This window comes from Mobula birostris, chromosome 14 (genome assembly GCF_030028105.1).
Source record: "Mobula birostris isolate sMobBir1 chromosome 14, sMobBir1.hap1, whole genome shotgun sequence".
Lineage (NCBI taxonomy): Eukaryota > Metazoa > Chordata > Chondrichthyes > Myliobatiformes > Myliobatidae > Mobula > Mobula birostris.
Window position 1 is genome coordinate 93,522,880 of NC_092383.1, and position 25,079 is coordinate 93,547,958.

At 46.9% G+C, this 25,079-nt stretch overlaps 1 protein-coding gene across 1 annotated transcript in view; it reads left to right on the plus strand.

The window, feature by feature from the left end:
* The first annotated feature begins 11,715 nt into the window (after nt 1–11,715).
* LOC140210114 (MAP kinase-activated protein kinase 2) overlaps nt 11,716–25,079 on the plus strand; it is a 221,626-nt gene continuing 208,262 nt past the window's right edge. Inside the window, exon 1 of the mRNA XM_072278959.1 lies at nt 11,716–12,397. Coding sequence (XP_072135060.1) covers nt 12,182–12,397 — 216 coding nt within the window. The 5' untranslated portion in view covers nt 11,716–12,181. The remainder of the gene's footprint in view (nt 12,398–25,079) is intronic.

Genomic DNA, 25,079 nt, shown 5'->3' on the forward strand with positions numbered 1-25,079 from the left:
GTGTGCATTTCTGTCAACTTTTGTCTCTTTTGTCCACAGAACATTGTCCCAGAAGCACTGTAGAACATCCAGCTGGTCTTTTGCAAACTTGAAACATGCAGCAATGTTTATTTTTTGGAGAGCAGTGGTTTCCTCTGTGTGGAGTCCTTCTGTGATCACCATTCTTGTTCTGTGTTTTTCTTATAGTGGACTCATGAACGGAGACTTTAGAAAGTTCTAGAGATTTCTTCAGGTCTTTTGCTGTTACCCTTGGGCTCTTTATCACCTCCTTCAGCATTGCTCGTTGTGCTCTTGGTGTGATCTTTGCAGGACGCCCACTCCTAGGGAGATCGGCAACAGTACTGAGTTTCCTCCATTTGTAGACAATTTATCTGACTGATGAACACTCAGATCTTTAGAAATGCTTTTGTAGCCTTTTCCGGCTTCAAGCATCTCTAAATTTTTCTTCCTAGGTCCTGTGAAAGTTGTTTTGATTGAGCGAAGGCGCACAGAAGAAAGGTCTTTCTTGAGAAGAGCAGGCTCTGTAACCTGACTTTGTGTGTCTTTTTACAGTGCAGGGCACCTTTACAACCCACACCTTCAATCTCATCTCATTGATTACTCCAAATAGCTTTTGTAGAAGGTATTACCCCAGCGGTTCACATACTTTTTCCAACAAATACATGTATTATTGGATCATTTTTTTCAATAAATAAATGTAGAAGTATAATGTTTTTTTCTGTTACTTATTTAATTGGATTCTCTTTATCCAGCTTTAGGGCTTGCATGAAGATCTGATCACATTTTAGGTCATGCTTATGCAGAAATAGAGAAAATTCTACAGGGTTCACAGACTTTCTAGCACCACTGTAGCTCAAACTCTCTAATCCAGGCAGCATCCTGGTGAACCTCCTCTGCACTCTCTCCTGAACTTCAGCATCCCTCCTATAATTGGCTGACCAGAACTGAGTGCAGTACTCAAGGTAACACTCCCAAGTTCCGGAGGAGCTCAGCAGATCAGGCAGCATCCATGGAAATGAATAAACAGTTGATGTTTCAGGCTGAGATCCTTCTTCAGGACTGGAAGGGAAGGGGGAAGATGCCCGGATAAAAAGGAGGGTGGAGGGGAAGGAGGATAGCTAGAAGGTGATAGGTGAAGCCAGGTGGGTGGAAAAGGGCTGAAGAAGAAAGAATCTGATAGGGGAGGAGAGGTGATAGGCAGGTGAGAAGATATAAGAGGTCAGAGTAGGGAATAGAGAACTTCTGGTGTTTCCAACAAATGTCTCAACACTTCCCCTCATCCCCCACCCAGTCCCATTTGCCCCCCATTCCCCACTTCACCCAGTTCTACCTATCGCCTACCAGCTACTAACTCACCCTCCACTTGCCTTTTTATACCAGCAATCTCACCTCTACATTTTGGGTTCTGAAAAAAGGATTTTGACCCCAAAACATCCACCATCCTTTGCCCCTGTAGATGCCAATCAATGTTCCTTCTAATTTTTTTTTTTACAGCTGCACGGACCAACCACTGCTCTGAGCAGGAAATTTTACATGGCCTGAAAACAGTGCCCCACTTTTAAATGTTTTTTTTTCTGTAATATGCACACTATGAATATTTAGAATGAAAATTGAAAATCATGTACTTTTGATTTTATTTATTAAATTAAGGGCTATAATAAAATACATTATAACAAAGAAAATCATGTCTTGTGAACTTTTTTGAGCGGTGTCCAATTCCAGCTGTGTGGCAACAAAGGCTATGTGCAGGTGAGCATTGCAGTTACGGCTGTTACGTACCCCATAACTGGGTTGCCAAACCAGCAGAAATGGATCACTCAGTTGGAGTCTGGATTACTAGAACTAAGAAAGTTTTATTAAAGAAACAAGCAACACAGTAATCGACAGGATAATAAATGCAACAGTTCAGCAATGATAAACACACATGTGCACAGAATTAAGATAACAGCATCAATCAAGCTCTATCGTTGTCTAGGGGTAAATGACCAGTTTCAAAGTGACACAAAGTCCAGTTCAATTTAGTTCAGTTTGCAGTAATCATTGCCATGGTGATGGACAGTGGAGGGGAGGAGGAGGAGAGGAGAGAGCAAAACGAATGAATATTCAACACAGCTTCCACACACAGACCTTTGCAGTCAGCTGTCGGGCGAGTCCTTTGTGATGTCATCTGAGGTCACCGACCGTGACTCCTCCGTTTCCAGATACGATCGTTTCTCTGCGCTGAACCTGGCACCCAGGCAAGGGTGGACACACACCAGGTTCCCGCCGATCGTGCCTTTCCACCCTGAGCATCTAAGGCTGATCCCGCAATCAGCCGTCCAAGAGCTTCCCACCGACTTGTGAGAGGCGCACCGGTTCCAGGGTCTCGTTACCTCGGGTGTCGTGTTCCTGCCTTAGCGAACCTGTCCCTTTTTATCCCCCTGCTGGGGTATCGCCTGTCCATCACTTCAAACAGTTCAGGGTTCAAAGGGGGAGCCGCTCTAGACAGCTCTCTCTCCCGTCCCTTCATTACACATCTCCAAATGCTGTTTCATTGTGTTCCTTATCTCTCTCTTGAAGACAGGTGGCAGACCAACTGCTGATCCCACAGGACAGCTAACATCTTACCTATGTGTATTCTTGTCACACGGTGCACCGGTGAGCTTAGAGGGAACAGTGCTCCGGATTCCAGCATCTGAAGCCTCTCATGTCTCCAGAGTTGATGTCTTGCTCTATATCGTGTTTTGGAATCAAGTGGTGTGACTGTGCACACAGGGCCGATTCTGCAAGGTTGCCAAAATGTAATTTTAAGATTTGACATGGAAGGTCACCCTGGAGCAGATGACGGTACGAGTCAGGGTTCCCTGGGGTTGACGTTGGCAACGTTGCCCACAGATTGCCCCTCCCTTCCCCTCATGGGAGAAACACATCAATCACCATGTCACTGCTGACAAAGGAGCACATAGAGTCAGCTGCTGGGATTCAGGACGGAGGCAACATTTCAGCATCACTTCCCTGGCAGGGAGACCAGGGCCAGGTCGGCCACAGTTCAGCAACTTTTGCAGCATCGCTTTAAACACGGTGTTAGGGCAACATTTTAGCCTACTGCAAGATTCTAACCCTTCCTCTGGCATAGCCCTCCAGTTTTCTACCATCCATGTACCTAGAGTTTCTTAAATGTCCCTAATGTACTTGCATCTACCACCACCCTTGACAGGGCATTCCATGCACCCACCACTTCCCGTGGAAAAAAAACCTACTGCAGACGTCCCCCCCTATACTCTCCTCCAGTCACCTCAAGGCAACACACACAAAATGCTGGAGGAACTCAGCAGGTCAGGCAGCATCGATGGAAATGAATGCACAGTCAATGTTTCTGGCCGGGACCCTTCGTCATGACTGGAAAGGAAGGGTGAAGAAGCCAGGGTGAAAAAGGTGGGGGGGTGGGGAGGGAGGAAAGCTGAAAGGTGATAGGTGAAGCCAGGTGTTTGGGAAAGGACTGGAGAGGAAAGAGTCTGATAGAAGAGGAGAGTGGGCCATAGGAGAAAGGAAGGAGGAGAGGAGGTGATAGGTAGGTAAGAAGAGGTAAGGGGCCAGAGTAGAGAATAGAAGAAGAGGGGAGGGGGAGGGAAACTTTTTTAACCAAAAGGAGAAATCAATCTTTGTGCCATCAGGTTGGAGGCTACCCAGATGTAGTATAAGGCATTACTCCTCCACCCTGCAGATGGCCTTATCGTGGCACAAGAGGATTGAACGGGAATGGGAATGGGAATTGAAATGTTGCCCATCAGGAAGTTCCACCTAGGTGGATGGAGCGGAGCTGCTCGACGCAGCAGTCCCCCAATTTACCACTGGTCTCATCGATGTTAGAGGGGGGCCTCATCGGGAGCACTGGATACGACAGGCAGAGTAATCCCTGCAGATTCGCAAAAAAAATGTTGCCAAACCTGGAAGGACTGTTCGGGGCACTGAATAGAGGTGAATGGGCAGGTGCAGAATTTTGGCCACTTGCAGGGATAGGTACCAGGAGGGAGATTAGTGGGCAGGGACGAATGGACTAAGAAGTGATCCCTGCGGAAAGCAGAGAGTGGGAGGTGGGGGGGGGGTAATGATTTGTTTGGTGGTAGGGTCCCTTCGGAGATGGCAGAAGTTGCAGATAGATTTGCGGATAATATGCCCTCTCGTATTGGCCATTTCCACCCTGGGAAAAGGTGCTGTCCGTCCACTCTGTCTACGTTTCTCATCTTAGACACTTCCATCAGGTTGCCTCTCACCCTCCTTTGCTCCGAAGAGAAAAGCCCCAGCTTGCTCAGCCTCTCCTCATAAAACATGCTCTCTGGGAACGGTGGGAGTGGCCAACGTGGCCCCCAGGACTCCACATACTGCTGTCAAAGTTCAAAATAAATTTATTTTCAAAATATATACTACCCTGAGATTCAGTTTCTCATGGGCATTCATGGTAGATACAAAAAAGTTCAACAGGGACTTTTGCCTTTGGCTCAGCCGGCTTGGGCAATAACATGTGTGGATGACGTAAGTATCTGGCAAGTTTTTTTTTGGCTCATCCTTCATCTGTTAGTGTATAGTTAGGGCACTAAGAATGGCTCATGGGCTGTGTTTTGTTTTGTGTGTGGGATGTGGAAATTCCGGGGAATCTCCAGCCTCCTGGATAAACACATCTGCACCAGGTGCACTGAGCTACAGCTCCTGAGAGAATGTCTTCAGGAACTGGAGCTGCAACCCCATGTCCCTTGGCTCAGAAGGGAAACTGAGGAGATGCTAGATAGGAGCTCCAGGGAAATAGTCAACCCTCGGTTATAGGAGGTAGGTGAACGGGTAACTGTCATGAGAGGGAAGGGACATAGGCAGCTGGCACAGAGTATCCTTGTGGCCATTTCTCTCAACAACAAGTACAATGTTCTGGATACTGTTGCGGGGAGGGGAGGGGGTCCTACTGGGGGAGCTGCAGCGACCAGGCCTCTGTCACTGAGTCTGGTGCTGAGGCTCAGAGGGAAGGGGGGGGGGGTAGAGGAGGAATGCGGTGCTGATAGGAGATTCTATCGTTAGAGGAGTAGATAGGGAGAATCTGTGGACATGATAGGGAGACCCAGATCGCATGCTGCCTCCCAGGTGCCAGGGTCAAGGACATATCAGATCGTGTCCATGACACTCTATAGGGAGAGGGTGGGCAGCCAGACATCTTGGTACATATTGGCACCTATGGCACAGGTTGGAAAAGGGAGGTCCTAAAGAGAAAATTTAGAGAGCCAGGTAGAACGCTGAATAGCGGCACCTCCAGGGTAGTAATCTCTGGATTGCTGCCTGTGCCATGTGTCAGTGAGGGTAAGAATAGGGTGATTTGGCAGATGAATACATAGTCATAGTCATACTTTATTCATCCCGGAGGAAACTGGTTTTCGTTACAGTTGCACCATAAATAATAAATAGTAATAAAACCATAAATAGTTAAATAGTAATATGTAAATTATGCCAGGAAATAAGTCCAGGACCAGCCTATTGGCTCAGGGTGTCTGACCCTCCAAGGGAGGAGTTGTAAAGTTTGATGGCCACAGGCAGGAATGACTTCCTATGATGCTCTGTGTTGCATCTCGGTGGAATGAGTCTCTGGCTGAATGTACTCCTGTGCCCAACCAGTACATTATGTAGTGGATGGGAGACATTGTCCAAGATGGCATGCAACTTGGACAGCATCCTGTTTTCAGACACCACCGTGAGAGAGTCCAGTTCCATCCCCACAACATCACTGGCCTTACGAATGAGTTTGTTGAATACATGGCTGAGGAACTGGTTCAGGGGGCAGGGTTTCAGATTTCTGGATCATTGGGATCTCTTCTGGGGAAGGTATGACCTGTTCTAAAGGGATGGGCTACACCTGAACCCAGGGGGGACCAATATCATTGCTGTCAGTGGGATGAGTTGCAACGTAAAAGGAGGACAAAATTTAAAACAGTGAAAACACATGACTGAAGGTGATATATTTGAATACACGCAGTATACAAAATAAGGTAGATGATCTTGTAACACAGTTGGAGTTTGGCAGTCAACAAAATTGAGAGAGAACAGAGGAGATTTACTAGAATGTTACCTGGGTTTCATCTCTTAAGTTACAGAGAAAGGTTGAACAAGTTGGGTCTTTATTGTTTGGGGCGTAGAAGGTTGAGCGGGGACTTGATAGAGGTATTTAAAATTATGAGGGGGATAGATAGAGTTGACGTGGATAGGCTTTTTCCATTGAGAGTGGGGGAGATTCAAACAAGAGGACATGAGTTGAGAGTTAAAGGGCCAAAGTTTAGGGGTAATGTGAGGGGGAACTTCTTTACTCAGAGAGTGGTAGCTGTGTGGAACGAGCTTCCAGCAGAAATGGTTGAGGCAGGTTCGATGTTGTCATTTAAAGTTAAATTGGATAGCTATATGGACAGGAGAGGAATGGAGGGTTATGGGCTGAGTGCAGGTCGGTGGGACTAGGTGAGAGTAAGAGTTTGGCACGGACTAGGAGGGCTGAGGTGGCCTGTTTCTGTGCTGCAATTCATATGGTTTTATGTTATATGACGTTGTGAGCATCGCAAAGTTATGGCTGAAAGATGATTGTAGTTGGGAACTTAACATCCAGGGGTACACAGTCTATCAAAAGTACGGGCAGGTAGGCAGAGGAGGAGGGGTGGCTCTGTTGGTAAAAATGAAATCAAATCTCTAGAAAGAGGTGACATAGGATTGGGACCCTTGTGTGTTGAGTTAAGAAACTGCAAGGGTAAGAAGACCCTGCTGGGAGTTATTTACAGTAGCCAAGATGTAACTACAAATGACAACAGGAGATAGAAAATGTAGGTCAAAAAGGCAATATTATGTTAGTCATGGGGGACTTCAATATGCAGATGGATTGGGAAAATCAAGTTGATGCTGGATCCCAAGAGAGAGAATCTGTGGAATGCCCCAGAGGTGACTTTTTGGAACTGCTTGTGGTTGAGCCCACTAGGGGATCAACAATTCTCTTTGGGTGTTGTGTAATGAACCAGGTATGATTTGGGAGCTTAAGGTAAAGGTACCCTTAGGAGACAGTGATCATATATGATAGAACTCACTCTGCTCTTTGAGAGAGAAGCTGAAGTCAGATGTATTGGTACAATAATGGAGTAAAGGGAATTGCAGAAGCTTGAAAGAGAAGCTGGCCAGCTTTGATTGGAAGGGGACACTAGCAGGCATGACGGCAGAGCAACGATGGCTGGAGTTTCTGGGAACAATTTGGAAGGCACACGATAGACACATTTCAATGAAGAGGAAGTATTCTAAAGGAGGGATGATGCAACTGTGGCTGACTAGGGAAGTCAAAGCCAACATAAAAGCAAAAGAGAGGGCATATAATAGAGAAAAAAAATTAGTGGGTAGTTGGAGATTGGTGGAAGGTCAGAGAGTGCTATGGAAGCAGAGAGGCTGTAGAAGAACCTGGACGAATTAGGAGAATGGGCAAATATGTGGCAGATGGAATATAGTGTCGGAAAGTGTATGGTCATGCACTTTGGTAGAAAGAATAAAAGCATAGACTATTTTCTAGATGGGGAGGAAATTCAAAAATTGGAGATGCAAAGGGATTTGGGAGTCCTCATGCCGGAATCCCTAAAAGTTAACTTGCAGATTGAGTCAGTGATGAGGATGGCAAATGCATTCATTTTGAGAGGACTAGAATATAAAAGCAAGGTTGTAATGTTGAGGCTTTATAAAGCACTGGTGAGGACTCACTTGAAGTATTTTGAGCAGTTTTGGGCTCCTTATTCAAGATGGGATGTGATGACATTGGAGAGTGTTCACGAGAATGATTCTGGGAATGAAAGGGTTATCATATGCATAGTGATTGAAGGTTCTGGGCCTGTACTCACTGGAACTTAGAAGAATGAGGGGGGATCTGATTGAAGCCTACCAAATGTTGAAAGGCCTAGATAGTTTGGATGTGGCAAGGATGATTCCTTTGCTGGGGGAGTCCAGGACCAGAGGGCACAGCCTCAAAATCGAGGGATGTCCGTTTAGAACAGAGATGAGGAGGAATTTCTTGAGTCAGAGGGAGGTGAATCTGTGGAATTCATTGCCTCAGGGGGCAGTGGAGGACAGGTCATTGGGTGCATTTAAGGTGGAGGCAGGTCCTTGATTAGTCAGGGCGTGAAAGGTTATCAGGATAAGGAAGAAGAATTGGGTTGAGAGGGAAATTAGATTATGAGGACACGCAGTCCTCTTTTATTGTCATTTAGTAATGCATGCATTAAGAAATGATACGATGTTCCTCCAGTGTGATAGCACAGAAACACAAGATAAACCAAGACTGAAAAACTGACAAAAACCACATAATTATAACACATAGTTATAACCGTGCAAAGCAATACCGTAATTTGATAAAGAACAGACCATGGGCGCGGTAAAAAAAAAGTCTCAAAGTCTCTCGAAAGTCCCAACATCTCACGCAGACGGTAGAAGGGAAAAACTCTCTCTGCCATGAGCTTCCAGCGCTGCAAACTTGCCGATGCAGCACCCTGGAAGCATCCGACCACAGTCCGTCCAAAAACTTTGAGCCTCCAACCAGCTCTCCGACACCGAGCACCGAGCACCATCTCTGCGGAGCGCTTTGACTCCAGCTCCGGCCACCAGCAACAGGCAAAGCCGAGGATTTGGGGCCTTCCCCTCCAGAGATTCTCGATCACACAGTAGCAGCGGCAGCGAAGCAGGCATTTCAGAAGTTTCTCCAGATGTTCCTCTGTGCTTCTCACGTCAATCTCCATCAAATCAGGATTGTGCACGGCCCCTATTTAACAAATACAATATCATTTCATAGGAGAGGCCGCGCGCGCTGCGTCATGCCGCCACCTTCTCCTCCTGCGTATCTGAATGGATCGGCCATGATGAATTGATGGGCTGAATTTCCTAAATCTGCTCCTCTGTCTTATGGTGTTAGAATCAATTAGAAATAGCGCACAAAGACAGACAACTAATGTGTTAAAGAGAACAAATTGAGAAAATAGAGAAAAAAAAGATAAATAAATAAGCAATAAATATTGAGAACATGAGTTGTAGAGTCCTGAAGAGTGAGCCCCTAGGTTGTGGAATCAGTTCAGTGTTGGGTGAGTGAAGTTATCCTCTCTGATTCTTGAGTCTGATGATTAAGGGGTGGGGGTCGCTGGAATATGGAGCAGATTACCACACACAGCTGGAGGAGCTCAGTGACTCAGTGATTGGAACCATGTCTGACTCAGTCAATTTCCTGCTCAGGATCTGAGGCTCCTTCAGACGTCTCCCCCTCCGAGTGAGCATTGCAGCTCCCCGGGACACAGAGCCTCACATTCCGACCCAGTGGAACTGGACATCCCCTCATTCCGGGTTTGTGGCCCCAACTAGAAAGGGGCAAGAAACAAGACTGTCGCCCCATCACAGGATGCAGTATGGATTCCGGCCCCTGGGGTACGACCCCAACAGAATCCACCAGGGATAAAACCCGGCATTGTGGTCAGGTTTACAGAGGGACTGATGATTCTGTTCGCTCAGTCAGGTAGGGGTAGGAATTGAGGCAGGGCGGTGGTGCGCTGACAGGGTACAACTGGGGGGGCACAGTCCCAGGAATGGGGGCTGGTGTTCTGAATAAAGAAGAGAAACCTCCTCACTCAAGGAAAGGGAATGTGAGAGTGAGAGAGAGAAAAAGTGAAATGGAGGGACCAGGAAAGGGATAGGAGAGAGGGGAGGAGAGGGGCAAAGAGGGAGAAAGGGGGGAAGAGGGGGAGAGATGACGAGAGATGCAGAAGAGAGGGGGAGAGGGGGAAGAGTGGGAAAGGGAGGGGGAGAGGGAGAGGCAGAGAGGGGGAGGAAAGGGAAGTGGATGGAGGGTGGGAGAGGGAAGGAGGAGGAGGGAGGGGAGTGAGGGAAAAATGGGGAGAGACAGGGGGAGAAGCAGAGGGAGGTAGGGGAGGGAGGGGGAGGGATGGAGGGAGACCATGGAGAGAGGGGAATGGATGGGGAATAGAGAGAGGGATGGGGAGGGAGAGGCAGAGGGAGGAAGGGAAGGAGAGAGACTGAGAGGGAGGGAGGGAGAGAAAGGGCGATAGAGAGAGAGATGGAGAGAGAGGGAGAGAGAAGGAGAAAGGGAAACAAAGAAGGAGAAGAATGGTTAAAGGCAAAAGGTTTTTGGTGAAAGCTGACAGCAGAAAACAGTGAAACACTCAGCTGGTCAGGCAGCGTCCGCAGGGACAGGAATGCAAAGTTTCAGGTGGAGGAGACTTGGTTAGCGTGTTTCAGACTTCTGGTGAGGTTTTCTTTATCTTTAGGCACTCAATGACACCTTCTCATTCTTTGTTCCGACCCTTCAGCGTGGTCTCCATGACTGCAACGCCAAACGTAATGACCGAATGGCGGGGCGTTGGGCGGTGAATGGTGTCTGGTTCCAAACACTCAGAGCGAAGTTTGTGTAAACTTCTGAAAAGCTGCAGTCCTGGCATGGTCCAGCCAGAGCGGTTGCTGACTACGGAGGCCGACCGAAGGCTTCCTATTCCCCATCAGCTTGGTGAGGGACTCCTGGGACATGTGGGAACCCACAGCTTCGGCTTCCTAGCTCTTCGGTAGACTGGACCCAGAGCCCGTAAACCTTGCTGATTTAACTCTCCCGTACCCCGGCCACCCAACCCAGCCTGCAGCTTTGCCCTTCTCTTGAAAAACTCGATGATAATGTGAGATACCAAGGAGACTGTGGATGCTGGTAATCTGGAGCAGCACGCAGAAAGCGCCGGGGTATTCAACGGGTCAGGCAGCATCTGTGGGGTGAAATAAAAAGCCGATCTTTTGAGAACGGAGGTGATGAATTTCTTTAGCCTGTGAGTGGTGAATCTGTGGAATTCGTTGCCACAGACAGCTGTGGAGGCCAAGTCATTGGGTATATTTAAGGCAGAGGTTGATAGATTCTTGATTAGTCAGGGCATGAGGGGACACTGGGAGAAGGTAGGATATAGGGGCTGAGGGGGCAAATGGATCAGCCACAATGAAATGGCGGTGCAGACTCGATGGGCCAAATAGCCTAATCTAGCCTTACATCTTATGGTCTTGTGGAAATAGATACCGCCAAACTTAATGAATTCTTTCAGCATTGCGTGTCTGTCTGTGTCTGTGTGTATTTGTATGTTGAGTCAGTGGCTTGTGTTTCTTCTCTCTTTGTGTGTATGTATGCGTGGGGTCTGTGTATGTGTATTGTGTGTGTGTGTGAAGTGTGAATGTGTGGGGTCTGTATCTGTACATTGTGTGTGTACGCGTAGTTCCTTACGGTTGTTCTAGCCGGGGGTGGGGTGGTAATGGGGTAAGGTCTCAGCACCTATTAAATTCTCCCGATGGTGTGCGTCTTCATAGGCTCTGACAACCAAGTCCAGCTCCTGGCCTTCACATGTGCTTTAGCTACCAAGCCTGCTGGAACCGTTTCTACTGACAGGAGACGGGGCAAAGGCGGGCGACTGGCGCCCTAACACCGGTCGCTTCGGGCAGATGGGGCCGGTCAGCCGCGGTTGGCAGCTCATCTGGGAGAAGGAAAACTGATCCGAACTCTCTGCTGCCTTGGGGAAGGCTTCGGGAGTAAACCCCGAGGGAAAAATCCGGAGCTGGAGTCCCTGGGACGGTTCTACATTGAACTCAACGTTGATGGCAACGTTGTGCAAAACTAGGGTCGGTCTCCGCCGTCCCTTCGGACTGCATGGGAAACAGCTCGCTCCCCGTATTGTACTGCCCTGGCTCGCAGATCTAGACATCATCGCTGGTCGACCCCGCCTATCGGAGTCCTCATTCAGTGTGTGTGAGGTGTGTGTGTATTACAATGAAAATCAGCGTTTTTTACGACAAAAAATCGTGCCCGCGACCTCGCCTTTAAGCGTCCCTTCGCCCTTTAAGCGGAGACTCCGGTTTGGCAGTGAGGCTTTGACGTCAGCACGTCAATTTCCACTGAAACTCCCGTGGAAGAGAAGTGCTGTGAAACTGACCAAATGGGACCTTTACCGACACTCTGACTGGAACAAAAAACAGGCCGTGGTAGCTGAGGAATCGCACCGAGCTGGAGCTTTCGGACTTGGGTTGGATCCTTTTCTTGCTCCGGGACCGCTTGTGTAACTTTGTCCGCACGGTCGGCTACACTGTATCGAGCGCGAAGTGTACGAAGTAGCGGGCGCCGATTGTAACAATGTTACCGAACGTTGCGACAGGCCGGGAGCCGCAGCAAGGCAACCAGATCCCTGAGCCGCCCCCGGCTCCTCCACCCCCGAGAACCGGCGCCCAGACCAAGAAAAACGCCATCACCGACGACTACAAGGTCACAGCGCAGGTTCTGGGACTTGGCATCAATGGCAAAGTTTTGGAATGTTTCAACAAGAAAACCGGCGAGAAATTTGCCCTGAAGGTGAGTTCCAGAGTGCCGCCAGTAACTCCACCGCCTCAACCGAGTTGAATCTTAAAGTAACTGATTTGAATAGTCAAGACGTGAACAGTTGATTGCGTTCGTTTAAACGCAGTGCCTCTGTTTAATTACTTGGTATAGCATCGCATTGTGTTGGCAGAGATCTGTTTAATTTTATCAGGTTGAAATATCCAGAGAACGAAGGGATGAAATGTTTATCTCCTTCCCACCCCATTTATCACCTTGTAGTAACCGAGGGGTGAAATGACCCTCATCACCCTCTCCCACCGTGGGCCCAAGACACGGGACACCGGAAGGTGAATCGTCTCCCACATATCTGCGTGTTTGTTCAGGTTTGTTGTACTCCGGTGCCCCGGAAATTAGCATCCCCCCCGCACCCCCTCAGTTCCTAGGGAAAGAATGACTTGCGGGCAACGCGGCTGGGCTCGCCCCCGCCGTGATGTCCCATCGAGAGTTGCAGTTGGTGTCAAGGGTTGTGACTTGAGGTCGGGGACGAGCCATCCTTTTGTTGTTGATCGTCATACGAGCTTACCTGGTGTACCAAGTTTCGGTGACAGGTGTGTGTGTTTACTTTAACTAACCGATGGGCTGCAGAACAAAGTCGGTGGGCAATCGTGTACAATGGACCAGTTTACTTGAAATTATTTACAAATGTAATTGCTTTGAAAAAAAACATTCTTTATACAATCAGTGGCCACTTTATCAGATACTTCCTGAATTTAATAAAGTGGCTACTGAGTGTATGTGGTCTTCAGGTGCTGTAGCTCATCTAATTCAAGGCTCGACGTGTTGAGTGTTCAAAGATGCTCTTCTACACACCACTGTTGTAATGTGTGGTTATTTGAGTTACTGTCACCTTGAAGCAGTCTGGCCATTCTCCCCTGACCTCTCCCATTAGCAAGGCATTTTCGCCCACAGACTGCTGCTCATTGGATAGTTACTGTCTTTTGCGCCATTCTTTGTAAACACTAGAGATTGCTGTGTACAAAAATCCCAGAAGATCAGCAGTTTCTGAGATACTCAAACCATCCCGTCTGGCACCAACAATCATTCCACGGTCAAAGTCACTTGGATCACATTTCTTTCCCCATTCTGATGTTTGGTCTGAACAATAACTGAACCTCTTGACCATGTCTGCATGCTTTTATGCCTTGAGTTGCTGCCACATGATTGGCTAATTAGGTATTTGCATTAACGAGCAGGTGTACCTAAGTGTATATGTGTGTTGGAGAATGTCAGTTCTCTAGGAGATTGCAGTGATCAGATTCTATTTCCTGGTTTTAAATTTGTCCCATGTCTCTGCATGTAATCACACTTGATACGTTTGTACTGTTTGACTTGAGCTTCCCATGATCGAGTCTCTGGGAAATCAGATCAGTAACTTCCTTTGATTATCCTGGGAGCCCGGCATGTGTTCAAAGATCAAAGTAAATTTATTGTCAGAGTATATATGTGTTACCAGTGGATTCCAGTTAATTAGGACACAACAGGGCCAATACATTTTGACCCAATTAAGCGGTTGCCCCAATTAGCTCAAATTTCATAGAAATAGTTTAAAAGGTATTTAAAAAAGGACAGCTTGCTGTTTAACTGAGGAACAAATTCCGTATTTAAATGAAATATAGAACAAATTAGAACACTACCAATACTACTACAGTACTATAAAACTGTGCATTAATTCCTAATAGTTATCAAAGGAGGAATTTGCCCAGTGTATGCTGGTGTGTTCTTTTGACTGTAAATGAACAGAATTAGCTCAGACACCTGGTGCAGATAATGGACAGCCTTCATACAATGCATCTTCCAAATCTTCATTTTCATTGTAACATTCAAGGTAATTATTGATACCTTCAAATTCATCATACTTCCTAACCTGAGTTCATGAAATTGTTTTGTTTTCATGTGCTGCTGTTTCTGGCATCTTCTAGCCTAAGTGCTTGAAACTGCAGGGAGCAAAACAGTTCTGAGTTGTTGCTTATTTCTTGCCAACTATCGGTGACAAAAATCACTGCTTTTTGAGCATAAATATATACAACTGATGCTATTTAAAAGCTGTTCGCTGTAAGGATGGTGTTGTATCTAATGCTGCACAAGTGCACTTGACTGATGCCTGTTAGAAACTGTTGGGCAACAGTCTCCAGTCCCAATTAAGCAGCATAGTGTCTCAAATAAGCAAATGGAATTTCGGCTACTTTCCTGATTAGTTTTTGTTCTTTAAGTGTTGTACTAAATAAGCAGCTTATCCATTTAACCGATTGCCCAATTCACTGGAATCCACTGCACTACCTTAAGATTTATAATCGTGTGGGCATTCACAGTAATTTCAAAGAAATACAGTGAAAAGCTAAACACAACAGAGATGAGCAAAAAAACAATGCAAAAGGTAACAAACTGTGCAATTACAAATATAAATAAATAAGCAATAAGCAGGGTCAGCTCAGACTATAAGGGACTCTTGCAGGATTGCTCTAAGGAGCTTTGTGCTGTTTGGGTCGTGATGGTTTTTGGACTGGTCTGGTACCTCCTCTGGGGACTGTTAAATCAGGGATCATCGCTAGGACACCGCACATTGAGTTTATCTGCATTGAGGAAGTGGACTCAGCAATTTTATGCCTGAGGTTCTCTCTTGGAAGCCGGATCTCTGTGCCCCCCCCCCCAACAAAAAAAATTACGAATGCAGAGACATTAATTAATACAGTTCAGAGGTGGATTTCCCAATTACAGGACAGTCCAGTGACTGTGGATTGGCGATAGTGGGGCTGAAGCCACAGTTCTGATCGATGACCTTATTACTCGACAGGACTGTGTTGGTGAATCTTTTTTTAATGTCATATATCTTGCCTGTTGTTTGTAGGAGGCATGGTATATCGGCTGTATCAAAATTAAAGTTCAGGAATGAGCTGTTGTGTTACTGTTTGAATGTGGTTAGTTTTATCAGAGAACCAGTCTGACTTGTACTAGTCATTTCTGACTGACTCTGTGGTCTCAGTGGGCTAGCAAATCTAGCTGAGGGTTTCCAGCGATCCCTGTTCTGAAACATTCCCTTCACATTATAGAGTGTTCTCCGTGACAATGACACATTGCTTCTACCTTCAGGTTCAAATTTAATCAAAAATTATTATCATGGATGTCACCACATACATCCCTGAGATTCATTTGCCTGCGGGCATACTCAGCAAATCTATAGAATAGTAACTGTAAACAGAGTCAATGAAAGGTCAAGCAGAGCATAGAAAGCAACAAACTGTGCAAATGCAAATATAAATACATAGCAATAAATACTGTTAACATGAAATAACAAGGAGTCCTTAAAGCGAGATCGTTGATCGTGGGAACATCTCAATAGGTGAGTGTAATTATCCCGTTTTGTTCAAGAACCAGACGCGTGTATACAGCTGAATGAAACAGTGTTCTTCCGGGGCCAAGCTGCAAAACGCAGTACATACGGTCACACATAACACACGGCACACGTATTTACGGTAACAGATGCAGTCACAAAAAATATTATTAGCAGAAGTCTCTGGGTGGCATGGCCTGAAGATTAACGGGGGCATGAAATATTCAAATATAAGTTGTTCTTTGAAAGTTCTGATGGATTTGGGATGTCCTTGTGGGTCGTTGTCAGCGGCACTGTCAATTATGTTTCTGCACAGTGCGGTTTCGGACACAGGACTATGAAACTGCTGCCCCTTTTGAGCAGATTCACGTTCACTCATTTACCATCGACGTCGATGAGGACCTCGACACCATTTGATGGTGTCCAGACTAGCGCGTGATTTGGATTTAAGTGAGGGAGAGTTGCGCAGCGTCAGCCTCACTCTCTCTTCCCAATTCCCATCTGGATCCAGTGGCAATACAGAGTCTAGACGGCTGGAGGTGGGACTAGGCGCAGTGGATGACCAGGACATTTTCTGTGTCTTGTCCTGCCCCACACGTTCCTCAACGCTTGCAGAGACCGCCTTCTCGACCGTTGGACCTTCCATTGGTCTCGTCCGCTCAGTCCGCCAGAATCTGTCTTCACATGCTGGGATAGACAACTCTCTATCTCACCGAGGGTTTGAGACCCGTCGGCTACCCTCACCTGGTTTAGCCATTTACCATAAGCACGTCGAAACACACAGAGAAATGTATTGTGCGCCAAAGTCAGCCATGATGGAACGGCGGAGCAGACTCGATGGGCTGAATGGCCTAATGTCGTGGGCGCCACAGTAGTGTAGCAGTTAGTGCGATGCTTTTACCTCTGCGGTTGGGTGGATTACAGCTAGACGTTGTGGGTTAACGGTGAAAGGTGAAACGTTTAAAGGGAGCATGAAGGGAATCTTCTTCACTCAGAGTGTTGTGAGAGTGGGGAATGAGCTGCCAGAGCAAGTGGTGCAGACAAGCTCGATTTCAACATTTAAGAGAAGTTTTGATAGGTACATGAATGGCAGGGATTTGGAAGGCTATAGTTCTGGTGTAGGTAGTCTAAATGGCTTGGCACGGGCTTGATCATCTGAAAGGCATGTTTCTGTGCTATACTTTTCTATGACTCAATCTCAGGCTGTTAGAGTTCAATTCTGGTGCCGTCTGTAAGGAATTTGTACATTCTGCCTGTGACTGCGTGGGTTTCCTCTGGGTGCTCTGGTTTCCTCCCACAGTCCAAAGATGTACCGGTTGGTAGGTTAATTGGGCATTGTAAATGGTCCTGTGGTTAGGCTAACATTAAATAGATGGTTTGCTGGCCAGTGCAGCTTGTTGGGCTGTTAGGCTACGTTTAAATAGATAGGCTGCTAGCCGGTGTGACTTGTTGGGCAAGTAGGGCTTGTTCCACTGAGGCAGAACAAGGAAAAAACAATAACAACACAGAATAAAGGGTAACAGCTGCAGAGAAAGTGCAGTGCAGGCAGACAATTAAGTGCAAGATCATAACGAGGTAGATTGAGGTCAAGAGTCCCAATTTATCATACTAAAAAAAATTGATTTAATCATCCCACTTTGCTGCAGGGTGGGAGAGCCAAGATTTGGGCAGTGAAGGAACAGTAAATGTTTCCATTTCAGGAAGCTGTGTGGGTTGGAGGGGGAACATCGGCTGGTGATGTCGGAAGTCATCTCTAGAGATTGCAGGGTGTTTCAGCAGGGTTTGAGTAAGTCCAGTTTGTGCTGTAGACGGACCACGCTGCTGACAGACAGAATGAGTGATGAGCCGAGGGACGTTTCTGTTTGATCAACGGTGAGGACTGGTCGGGTTCCTTATGTCAGGGCAAGCCTGTCACCTGGAAGGGGAAGGAACTATGGACAGAAGTTTTTGTGTTGGTAACAACGGGCTTTTCCTCTGATGTTAATAATATCTTTGAAGCTGGTCGGTCGTGACTTCAGGCAAAGTGCTGAACATTGAATGCAGACCAGTACAGCACAATATAGGCCCTTCCTTCCATTATGTTGTGCTGACTTCTTAACCTCCTCCAAGATCAATCTAACCCTTCCCCTCCCACATAACCCTCCACTTTTCTGTCATCCATGTGCCTATCTAAGAGTCTGTTCAGTGTCCCTCGCATATCAGCCCTTTTCACCATCCCTGGCAGGGCGTTCCACCGCAATGTTTTAAAAAAAATTGTCTGATGTTCAACCGTCCCCAAACTTTCTTCCAGTCACCTTAAAAGTATCCCCGGTATTAAAGCAACGCACATCAGAGTTGCTGGTGAGCGCAGCAGGCCGGGCAGCATCTCTAGGAAGAGGTACAGTCGACGTTTCAGGCCGAGACCCTTCATCAGGACTAACTGAAGGAAGAGCTAGTAAGAGATTTGAAAGTGGGAGGGGGAGGGGGAGATCCAAAATGATAGGAGAAGACAGGAGGGGGAGGGATGGAGCCAAGAGCTGGACAGGTGATTGGCAAAAGAGATATGAGAGGATCATGGGACAGGAGGTCAGGGAGAAGGAAAAGGGGGAGGGGGACCCGGAGGATGGGCAAGGGGTATAGTGAGAGGGACAGAGGGAGAAAAAAGAGAGAGAGAGAAAGAATGTGTGTATATAAATAAATAACGGATGGGGTATGAGGGGGAGGTGGGGCATTAGCCGTTCCTGCTTTTGGGGGAGAAAACCTAGCTGACACTTGATCTGTGTCTCTTAGCAACCTCTATCAAGTAATAATAACCTGATTTTGGGGTTACGCACGGGCCAGGCAGATGCTGCACCGGTCCTCCCCAAAGTCAGCCATGATAGAATGGCAGAGCAGGCAGGATGGGCCGAATGGCCACATTCTTCTGCTTCAGTGCTGTGCAAGAGTCTTAGGCACCCAAGCTGTATGTATGTGCCTAGTACTTTTGCTCAGTACTGTGTGTCTTACAGTCTTACGTCCTTGACCATGTTCACTACCCTCCCCCGTTCCCCAAAGAGCCCAGGGTGGGTCCTTTGAAGAGGGTGAAAAGATTGGTGGGGTGATCGGAGAAAGATGCGGAGTTTGTGAAGGTGTCAGCTGCCAGGCGGAGGACAAACAGTCCGAAGATGTGGTGGTGCCTGGTGAAATAAAATAGGGACATGTTAACTTCCCACTGGTCTGGCTGAGAGAGAAGGGGGGAAAAATGTTAGGAATCTGAAATGAAATCAGAGAATGCTCAGTATTTCAACCCAATGTTCAGCGTTCAGTCATCTTATGGCCTGAGGGAAGAAGTTGTTCCCCCATCCTAACAGTTCTTCTGCATCTCTTCCTAAGCAATCTGGTTTGTGTATGTGAATTATAACCAGCTTACTACGACTCACAATGCTAGAATAGTTTAATTCAATTGACGACGTGTTGTAATAGCCAAAAATTCTTACTTTCTTGACTTTATTGATGTTGCTTTATTCAGCCTATCTGGGCACAGAAACAAGTTTGTCTGCGCACTGCTGGCGTGCCGTTACAGTTCCAAGATTTCACATTTGTGCTGTTGCCTTGGATGGCTTTCTGCCTTGAACACTTTTTCCAAGCACTAGTTCCAATGTTCCTCTCTACACGTGCCTGCGCTCAGGCAAGAAAACAAGAAGGGGCTTCCACCTTTGAAGTTTCTCCGGAGCCAAGGTGAATGGTTTGCAGTCGTCGTGCCTCCCCCCCCCCCCGCCCCCCCCAGCCTTCCTGTTGACTGTCCTTGCCTTTTGTTCTATTCCATTCTTTGCCTTTCATCCTCGTTTTTACTGACCTGGTTTGATGGTGCACTATACTTGCTGTTTAGAGAACAGTACAGGCCCTTCAGCCCTCAATGTTCTGCTGAACCAAATAAATTAGTAATCTTCTCCTGGGCCCAACATATTGATGCAATTACAAAGAAGGCACGACAATGGCTTTGCTTCATTGGGAGTTGGAGGAGAATTGGTACGTCACCAAATTTCTACAGATGTACTGTGGAGATCATTCCACTGGTTACATCACTACGTGGCATGGAGGGGCCACTGCACAAGGTCGGAAAAGAGCTGTAGAAATTTGTCAACTCAGGTCAGTTCTATCATGGGCACTGGCCTCCCCAGCACTCAGGACACCTTCAAGGAGCAATGCCCCAAAAGAGCAGCATCCAACACTAAGGACCCCCATCACCCAGGACATGCCCTCTTCTCATTGCTAACATCAGGTGGAAGGTACACACACTCAGCAATTCAGGAAGAGCTTCTTCCCCTCTGTCATCAGATTTCTGAATGAACATTGGAGCCATGTACACCATCTCACTACTTTCCCCCTCTCTTTTTGCACTAATTTAACTTATTTTTTTAATTGTAATTTATAGTTTTATTATTATGCATTGAAATGACTGCTGCTGCAAAACAACAAATTTCATGACATTTGCCAGTGATATTAAACCTGATTTTGATTCCAATGGCCAGCTAAACTAATCTTCTGTGTCTGCACAATTTCCATTTGCCTCACATTCACGTGCTTGTCTAAACAGCTCCTGAAAGTCTCATGTCTCTGCCTCGACCACCCCGGGCACCCACCACTCTCTGTATTTGAAAAAAAAACACTTGCCTCCCACATCTCCTTCGAACTCACCATAAATGCATGTCCTCTGGTATTAGACATTTCAACCCTGGGAAGAAGATGCTGTCTGGCTGTTCTCATTGTCTTATTACCCTCCAACAGATCTCCCCTCGGTCCCTGCTGCTCCAGGAAAAATCTTGCATAAAACTAGACCGTTGGAGCCAAATTGGAGGCCACTCAGCCCATCGAGTCTGCTCCACCATTCGATCAGGGCTGATTTATTTTTCATCTCAATCTCATTCTGCTGCCTTCTCCCCGTAACCTTTGACACCCTGCCTAATCAAGAACCTGTCAACCTCCACTTTAAATATATCCAGTGACTCCACCTCCACAGCCGCCTTTGTTCCTAGGCTCCCCTACTATAGAAAGCTTCCTCTGCACATCCGCTCTATCTTGCTCTTTCAATGTTTGGTGGTTTCAATGGGATTTCCCCACCCCACCCCTATTTTTCTAAACTTCAGTGAGTACAGGCCCAGAGACGTCAAATGTGCTTCATATGTTAACCCTTTCATTCTTGTGAACTTCTTCTAGACTCTCTCCAATGCTAGCATATCCTTCATTAAATGTACTACTGTGTGAAAGTCATAGGCAGTAGATATATATACTGTAGTTCCTTCGCAAAGCAAAACAATTTCATGACATATGTGAGTGATGATAAACCTGATTCTGATATGGGTCTCTATTGTGGACTGAGAGTGGGAAGGAGACAAGGAGAGGGGAATCATGGTTGGGGAAAATGGGAAAGGAGAGGGAAGCACCATAGAGACATTCTGTAATGATCAATAAACCAATTGTTTGGAATCAAATTACTTTGCCTGGTGTCTCAGGGCTGGGTGTGTCCGCACCTGTGCCACCCCCATCCCTGGCACGCCTTCTCTGCCACCCATCCCACACCTCTCCCGCGGTACTCCACCCTCGCCAGTCCCAACATCGTTTGCTCCCGCCAAATTTACAAACTCGCTCTCCGCTCCTCGTTGACAAACGCTGTACTGTGCAAAAGTCTTAGGCACCCGAGCTATATATGTGCTTAAGACTTTGGACTCTTCCCCAATGCCAGCACATCCACCCCCTTTAGATATGGGGCCCAAAGCTGCTCACAGTCCTCCCAAGTGCAGTCTGACATCTTGTAATAGCTGAAAATGAATTGTGTCTGGACGTATTGACTGTGTTAGTGGTGAAGTGGTTCAGAATTATAATTGATAAAAGGTCAGTTTTCAGTCACAGGGATATTTGTTGTGACTGTGAAATTTGGGAGTAAGTAGGTAATTACTGTTCTAGAGAAGAATTTGATAATAAATAGATGTCTAGTGTACTTAAATTACTGATGAAGTGGTTTGAATGATTCATGATAATTACTGAGTTGATTTCAGCATTGTATAAATAGAACATTGTAGTGTAATACAGGCCCTTCAGCCCACGATGCTGTGCTGAGCTTTTCACCAGTCTAAGATGGCGTGTCAGAGGCTGAGGGGAGATCTGATGAGGTGGTGTCTTTTTGCTGGGGTAGAAATGTTGAATTCCGGATGGAATTAGTTTGTCATTGTCGTACTGAATGGTGGAGCAGCTTCTTGGTATCTACGCTGTTAGCACAGAACAGCACAGTTCAGGCCCTCTGGCCCATGACATTGTACCAACCTTTTAACCTACTCTCATTTCAGTCTAACCCTTCCTCCTTGCAGTTGCTTTCCATTTTTCTTTCATGCATCCACCTCTCTAGCAGTCACTTAGATGTCTCTAATGTATCTGCCTTTAGCACCAGTCCTGATGAATGTACAAGCCCCTTCCTGTCGATCTGTGCCTCTTGCTTTCTTGTACACCTCTACCTCATCACCTCTCATCATCCTCCTTCACTCCAGAGAGAGAAACCCCAGCTTGCTCGGCCTTCCCTCCTAAGACACACTGTCTAATCCAGGCAGCATCCCGGTAAATCTCCTCTGCGCCTGCTCTGAAGCTTCCACGTCCTTCCTGTAATGAGGTGACCAGAACCGGACACAGTATTCCAAGTGTGGCCTGACCCAGAGTTTTCTGGAGCTGCAGCATTGCCTCATGAACCCAGTCCTCTGACTAATGAAGGCCAGCTCACCCCGTTGGCCCAGCTGTTCATACAGATCCGAGCAAACCCCAGCTTGCTCGGCCTTCCCTCCTAAGACACACTGTCTAATCCAGGCAGCATCCCGGTAAATCTCCTCTGCGCCTGCTCTGAAGCTTCCACGTCCTTCCTGTAATGAGGTGACCAGAACCGGACACAGTATTCCAAGTGTGGCCTGACCCAGAGTTTTCTGGAGCTGCAGCATTGCCTCATGAACCCAGTCCTCTGACTAATGAAGGCCAGCTCACCCCGTTGGCCCAGCTGTTCATACAGATCCGAGCATTACCCGGTACATTGTGCTGGAATAACGTAAAGCAGTAACAATGCGGAATCGAGTGTACAGCTACTAAAAGAGTGCAAGATAATGAGGGAAACTGTGAGGCTAAGCGTCCATCTTATTGTGAGGAAGGTCTGTTCAGGACTCTGATGATAGTGAGATAGAAGCTGTCCTTGAGCTTGGTGGTACGTGACGGGAGAGGATCTTTGCTGCATTGTCGTGGTTTCTGGCCATCCCAGAAACAAGTGTGAAGAAACGAGAGCCTGCAGTGTAACTACAGGTACCAGAATTGCGTGCATAGATCTGTTGATACATCACCGCCATTCTGTATCATCTGAATTTGTTATTTATATCACTTCTGTGTAAACCCAGCCTCTCAGTGACTGTGCAATCTCCTGCCGATGTACTGGCCCCTCACTGAGTGTGATCGTTACCTGCCTCTTTCTCTGCCAGTTCCTCGTAACCCTCAGCCCTCTGATCACTTGAGCATTTATCCACAGTAACGAAGGACCGTGTGGGTGACACGGCAGCATAGCAGTTAGCGAAACGCTTTACAATGCCAGTAACCCGGGCTGAATTCCAGTTGCTTTCTGTGTGGAGTTTGTATGTTGTCCCTGTGACTCTGGGTGTTCCAGTTCCATTCCACGTTATGGGTTGGTACGCGTTAGTGACTATCCAAACAACAGAGGGATGTGGATCATGTGCAGGCAGAAGAGATTTAGTTTAATTTGGCATCACAATTAGCAGAGGCATTATGGGTCAAAGGGCCAGTTCCTGTGTTCTACTGATGATCTTCTATGTGCATCATCATCATTATGTGCTGTGTTGTATGACATCATCATTATGTGCCGCGTTGTATGCTGTAAGCGATCATGGTCTTTGATTGTTCTTGGTAAATGTTTCTACAGAAGTGGTTTGCCATTGCCTTCTTCTGGACAGTGTCTTTACAAGATGGGTGAGCCCAGCCCTTATCAATACTCTTCAGAGATTGTCTGCCTGGTGTCAGTGGTCGCATAATCAGGACTTGCGATCTGCACCAGCTGCTCGTATGACCATCCACCACGTGTTCCTGTGGCTTCTCGTGACCCTGATCGGGGGGCTAAGCAGGTGCTACACCTTGCCCAAGGGTGACCTGCAGGCTAGTGGAGGGAAGTGTGCCTTGCACCTTCTTTGGTGGAGACATATATCCACTTGGCCACCCAATCTATATTTATCCTGGAATTAAAAAGTTCAAGTGCCGGACTCCAGCAGATATGATCACAAATTTATAAAAAAAATTCTTGTGCAAGTATTTTAACATCAGTGTGACATCAGACAGGAGGTACAGAAACCTGAAGTTCCACACCAGCACGTTTCAGAACAGCTCCTTCCCTGGAAAAAGCAAAGAAAGCTGATGCTTGAAGTTTGAAGCAAAACAGGGCTCTTCTCCTTCCCCAGCTCATCAGGTAGGAGATACAAAAGCCTGAAAACATGAGCCACTAGGTTCAAGGGCAGGTTCTACCCCACTGTTGAATGGTTCCTACTACAATAAGATGCACTCTTGACCTCACCGGTCTCATTTTGACCTTGCACGTCATTGTCTACCTTCACTGCACTTTCTCTGCAACACTTTATTCTGCATTCTGGCACTGCTTTTCTCCTGCACTGATGCAATCAAATGATCTGTATGGATTAAGGATTTTAGGGGAAAAAAAAGACGATTTGGTTACCTTTGTCACTTGTACACCTGTAATGCTCAGCTATATTGGCTTGTATTTATCTAGGGGAAACCCCGTCGGCCGCCCACCTTGTCTCCCGGTTACGTCGGTTGCTGTACAAATGCCACCTGGTTCAGCTTCAAACATCAATCATCAGCCAGCACACACTGTACGTTTTACCAGTTGCGCTTTATAGATATTACTGAGTCTGTGAGATTAATAGCAGTTCAGTACAAAAAAAGGAGTGGAAAAGGCACCAGACTTACCAAAGTTCAATTCCTTTGTGCACACGTTGGAGCTGGGGGACCTCTTCGGGACCACTCTGACCCCTTCGACTCGCAGCTCGGGACTACCCGGAGTCATCAACCTGAGATTTCCCCACACGTCCGTCGTCCTCACGGTCTGTCCTCCAACTCCCCGCCAAAAGCCCCTGGTTCCCAGCCATATGAGACAGCATATCACCCCAAGAAAGAATAACATGGACACCCATTGGTTCATAGTACATCTGCTATCTGTTATAACCCAAGCAAAGTGCTAGCTACAGACTTCCTCAGCATTTAACACAACAAAGAAGCCGTTTTAATTTCCAGGCACAGTAACATAAAAGAATAAACCCCTTA